Raw genomic sequence first — 5,519 nt, 5'->3', positions numbered from 1 at the left:
ATTGAATCAAGACCCATGTCTCCGATCAAGGAAAAAACTTCCATCCTTTACCGGTTTTTCGACTATCGAAATACCAACTATTAAGGTCAATGATCAGGACACTGCTAACCAAAAAATCATTAGCACAGTCTCCAAACCCGAAGGCAAAATCAAGACTCATTGAACCAACAATCCCAGCAGTCGGAAGATAGATAACAATATTGTGACAACAACTGCTTCTCCTTCTGAAAAGTCAAAAACCCCCAAATTCACCCTTCCAATAACACCTAAAATGCCATTAATAACGTCACAAGTAGAAGAGGACGATGATGTTTAATGACGTACGTCCCGCCATGGGCGTCACGTGAGACGCATGGCGTACAAACCAGCTGGACGTTTACCTTCAGCTCCTGGTAGAATTGCAACCAAGTCAACGATAAATTAGTCATGAATGTTCCTACGCTACGCCACCCGTAGCGTACCGGAGAAATGATGACTTGGTCCACACAGTTGTGTGCCTGTCCGACAAATCAGGAGAACGTGGAGCAGTTAGTGGGCATGATTAGAGGATTCCAGGAGTGGTAATCGTGGGTTAGTGGAGTAATGGTGGTTACCTAGTATAACCGCCATCTTATGCCTATAAATACCACTCATTATCACACTTTAAACACACAATCAACATTCACTTACCACTTTGCTGATCACTCTAATTAGCTTACCTTGGAGGCTCGGCAAAAGTCAATCACCACCATATCATTCATACTCATCACGTAACCGGAGGAACCCCTTCCGAAGGTTAGTCTACAATCTTTTTGCACTCAAGTCGTTTTTGGCTTGATCATTTGGCGCCATCCGTGGGAGCGTTTGATCTACATTCACGCAAGATGACAGGCGATTCCAACCCATCACAAACCGTCAACACCGGCAAGGAACCATACGATCCTCTCAAGCCTGTTGACGACAGCGGTTACGAGACACCGGACGACTCAATTAGGCGCACCAGGCTGCAATTCGATGACGGCGACGAGGCTGATAAACGCGACGCCGAGGGAACGAAAACCCCGGAGGAAAACCTTAGCCAGCTCAAGCCCATCGATGGCGAGGAAGCGATACGTTTTCTAGCAAAAGGAGGATTTGTCTTACCGTCGCTCATGTCCAAGGGCGGTGAGAGACCAACAGGAATGTCAAAAGCTAAACCGCGAACCGTTATTCGACAGACGACGGACGCCAGCAAGGGCTCCGGCAAAACCAGAGAAGAGGCGCGGAAAGACTTGATCGAGAGTTTGATATTAGCCGCACCGGAATCCATGAGCGCACAGGTTGAGCAACCCGGCGTAGCGGACAATATGTTGAATAATTGGTACGCCATGATGGGAGACAACGTCAAGCGGACGTTTGAGGTTTCGGCGACGTCCGAGAAGTTCACTAGAGATATAGCTACCCATCCGTTGCCCGCCGTCCTCACTACCCCCCTCACGCTAGGGATCTATGACGGCACAACGGATCCGGAGGACTTTCTGCAACAATTCGAGCACGCAGTCAAGACGCAGCATTGGGACAACCCGACGGCGTGCCATATGTTCCCGGGGCAGCTCCAAGCCGCTGCGAGGGAATGGTTTGCTAAGCTACCCGCCTTGAGCATATCCAGTTACACGGACTTGAGAACGAAGTTTGTGCAACGGTTCCAAAATTTTAAACGCACCGAATTGACTCACCTGGACGCGCACAACATCAAGATGCGGCCACGTGAGTCCCTAATGGGTTTTGTTTCACGCTTCACGGCAGAATGCCAAAAGATACCGGACCTACCCGAGACGCAGCAAATCTCGGCGTTCATCATGGGTATTTGTCAAATCCGCTATTTGCCGTTGGTGAAGTCGATGCGGCGCAAACTGCCCAAGACGTTTGTTGAAGCGGTCAAAATGGTAAAGGACTATGTGCGTTCCGAGGAGTTTGCGGATACGGTCGTCAATGATCGTGGCACGACGGACCGGAACGACAAGGACGATAAGGGGAATAGCAAGGGTAACGCAGGAAACAGGTACAAAGGAAGTGGCAGCAGTAACAGGGGTTACGGACGTTCCAGTAATAAGACTGACCACCGTAGCAGCTACCGACCGTACGATCGGTATGTCCCTAAGAGGCTGTCAGCGGAGGAGGAAACTTTGATAAAATCATTGTCGAAAACACCCAAGGAGATCTTGACAACGGAAGAACTGAGCAAAGATTTTCCGCCACCAAAACCAATGCAGCCCCGCTTCGCCGTTGATGAAAGTAAATGGTGCATCTTTCACGAGGACAAGGGGCATGACGTGGACGACTGTAGGGAACTCAAGAAGGTAATTATTGAACGGTTAAAGCTCGGGGAATTCGACCATCTAAAGCCGTCGCGTTCCAAAATACCCGGGGCAAAGAAGTTCTCTTGGCAAAGGGGGAAAGAAAAAGCTCCCGAGAAACACATTCATATGATACAAATGTGGCACGCGGGTCACGTTCGAAAGGCAGAAGTGTTGGAGGAATGGGAATGTGCCCCTATCACGTTCCCGGCTTTTTGGAAAGTCTGTCCTACAGACTTACCCGTGACGATAACCGCGACGGTAGGACGGTGCAGGGTATCCAGGATTTATGTTGATACGGGAAGCGCTGTTGACGTTCTTTACGAACATTGCTTCTTACAATTTCCTCAGGACGTGCAGGATAAGTTGAAACCACCTCTCCATCCCGTCGCGGGATTCACGGGCGAAACTACCTGGCCGCTGGGCCGAGTAAGCATTGACGTTACGTTGGAAGAAAATGAGAAGCGGCGAACGGTCGCCCTGAACTTTGTGGTCGTTAGAAGCCAATCAAAGTATAACATTATTTTGGGACGGGAAGCGTTATGTGAATTCGGCGCGATAGCTTCCACGGTGCACGGGATGGTGAAATTCCCAACCCCGTTGGGCATTGCGACTGTTTTCTCCGATCGAGTACCAATTGTAGGCCAGGTCGAGCAACCGCTACAGAAAATCGCACCGGTAGAGCAAGGGGGAAGCGTCATCATCAACCACTCCTTTCCCGAGAAGACGATTCAAATCGGGCGTACGTTGTCCGACACAACAAAGAGCGCACTGTGTGAACTTTTGGCCAACAACGCTGACGTATTCGCCTGGCAGGAGTCTGACATGACGGGCGTACCTCGCACCATAGCAGAGCATCGCTTGAATGCTAATCCCAGTATAACCCCCATAAGGCAGAAGAAACGGGGCATGGCTCCGGAGCGTAGCGCATTCTTGAAAAACGAGGTGGAAAAGCTAGTGCAGGCGGACATACTAAGAGAGGTTAAGTACCAAACGTGGGTTGCCGACCCGGTCTTAGTAAAGAAAGCGAACGGCTCGTGGCGAATGTGCGTAGATTTTAAAGACATTAACAAGGCTTGTCCCAAAGACAACTATCCGCTGCCCGAGATAGACTGGAAGGTAGAGTCGCTTGCAGGTTTTCGCTTCAAATGTTTCCTCGACGCTTACAAGGGATATCACCAGATTCAGATGGCGGAACGCGACGAAGACAAAACCGCGTTCCACACAGATCAAGGCATTTTCTGCTACAAAAAGATGCCTTTCGGTTTGAAAAACGCTGGTGCCACGTACCAGCGTGTCATCGACGCTGCGTTCAAAGAACAGATCGGCCGGAATGTAGAAGCATATGTTGACGACATTGTAATCAAGAGCCACACCGAGCCGGACCTCTTGCAGGATATTCAGGAAACGTTCAACTCACTAAGGAAGATTAACATGAAGCTGAACCCGGAAAAGTGTAGCTTCGGATTCGAAGAGGGAAAGTTTTTGGGACACGTCGTGACGACACGCGGCATACGGGCAAACCCGAAGAAAATACAAGCTGTTGAAGAAATGGTAGCGCCGCGAACGAGGAAAGAAGTCCAAAGCCTGAACGGAAAGCTGGCAGCATTGTCACGGTTTCTGTCAAAAGCAGCGGAACGGTCGCTTCCATTTTTCAAAGTGCTAAAGGAAAACGTGGGACGTAATTTTGATTAGACACCTGAAGCGGATCGCGCTTTCCAGGAAATGAAGAATTTGATTAGTACGTTACCGACGTTGACGGCGCCGGTACCGGGTAAACTAACCGTTCCGCCATTATTTCTTACAATTTTGTTAAAATTAGTAAATCTAACGTGTGAAGTTTTCAGGCGAAACTTTGACCATTTACTTGGCGGCGGGAACTGAGGCTGTTAGCTCAGTGCTCGTCGCGGAACGAGGCGGCACGCAGATGCCAGTCTATTTTGTAAGCAAAGTGCTACAACATGGCGAAGTCAACTACAAACCAATCGAGAAGCTTATTTTCGTTTTAGTACACACCGCGAGGCTGTTGAGGAGGTACTTTCAAGCGCACCCCATGCTGGTGCTAACGGATTCACCTATTAAACAGGTACGGTACGGCAAAAGGAACCGGAGCATATCGGCGGAAATTTATTCTAACAAGTTTTTTGTGCAGGTGCTGAGCAAACCGGAGGTTTCGGGACGATTGGCTAAGTGGTCAATCGAACTAGGTGAACATGAAATTCATTACGGCCCCGTACCGCTGTTAAGGGCCAGATCATGGCTGACTTCATGGTCGAATTCATAGGCGCCGCGCCACCCGAGTCGGCGGCCAAGGAAGTACCGGATACCGTCACGTGGGAGCTGTTCACTGACGGGGCGTCAAGCTCTGACGGTGCAGGTGCAGGGCTAATCCTTATTGGCCCCGACGGTGAGGAACATACCTACGCGTTGCGTTTTGAGTTCCCCGCCTCAAACAACGAAGCGTAATACGAAGCATTGTTATCTGGTTTACGAATGGCTGAAAAATTGGGAATCAAAAATCTAAAAGTTTCGGTTGATTCTCAGCTAGTGGCTAACCAAATGAACGTGACGTTTGAGGCCAGGGATCCGGCCATGCAAAACTATTTGGCTTTGGCCGAGCAAATGGCCAACAAATTTGAGCACTTTTCGATAACGCAAGTGCCGCGATCCTTAAACAAAAAGGCTGACGCACTCAGCACGCTTGCGTCAAGTGTGTTCAGTCACTTCGCCAAGGACGTTTGGGCGGACGTCCTTAATCAAAAATCCACTGACGTTGTACAGGTATCGACTCGCTTCGATATAAAATACGCTATACGCATAATATGTTAAAAACACAACGCACTCCTATGTACTAATTCTTGCAACACGATTACAGGAGGCGGCCCCCGTCGAAGAGGTCGAAACATGGATGAGTCCCATCGTCACGTACTTAAAGACTGGGACGTTACCAGTCGACGGGTCAACGGCACGAAAGATCCGTATGAAAGCACCGATGTATTTGCTGCGGGACGGAGTTTTGTTCAAGAAGTCCTTCACGGCGCCACTGTTACGGTGCGTCGGCCCAGGTGAAGCAGAAACAATTGTAAGGGAGGTGCATGAAGGGACTTGTGGCATGCATGCAGGATTCAGGACCGTTGTGGGAAAGATAATGCGGCTGGGGTATTTTTGGCCATCAATGTACCGTGACACAAAAGAAATCATCAA

The 5,519-nt window shown here is 49.5% G+C and overlaps 1 protein-coding gene across 1 annotated transcript; it reads left to right on the top strand.

Moving 5' to 3' along the window:
- Positions 1–863: 863 nt before the first annotated feature.
- On the top strand, positions 864–4,781 carry LOC139875453 (uncharacterized). The gene is made up of 4 exons (XM_071862787.1): positions 864–3,996; positions 4,163–4,401; positions 4,468–4,522; positions 4,600–4,781. The coding sequence occupies exons 1-4, from the start codon at positions 864–866 to the stop codon at positions 4,779–4,781; spliced, it is 3,609 nt and encodes a 1,202-aa protein (XP_071718888.1).
- The last annotated feature ends 738 nt before the right edge of the window (positions 4,782–5,519 follow it).

Source organism: Rutidosis leptorrhynchoides, chromosome 11, assembly GCF_046630445.1.
Source record: "Rutidosis leptorrhynchoides isolate AG116_Rl617_1_P2 chromosome 11, CSIRO_AGI_Rlap_v1, whole genome shotgun sequence".
Classification (NCBI taxonomy): Eukaryota; Viridiplantae; Streptophyta; class Magnoliopsida; order Asterales; family Asteraceae; genus Rutidosis; species Rutidosis leptorrhynchoides.
The sequence above is the reverse complement of the archived record's forward strand: the minus strand, read 5'-3'. Positions and strand labels throughout refer to the sequence as shown.

What these genes read in the sequence shown, in the direction of transcription:
- LOC139875453 (XM_071862787.1), top strand. Translation starts at nt 864, where the DNA reads ATGACAGGCGATTCCAACCCATCACAAACCGTCAACACCGGCAAGGAA. An exon ending in CGGATTCACCTATTAAACAG is followed by an intron (nt 4,402 to 4,467) that starts GTACGGTACGGC and finishes TTTTTTGTGCAG; the next exon opens with GTGCTGAGCAAACCGGAGGT. An exon ending in TAAGTGGTCAATCGAACTAG is followed by an intron (nt 4,523 to 4,599) that starts GTGAACATGAAA and finishes TCGAATTCATAG; the next exon opens with GCGCCGCGCCACCCGAGTCG.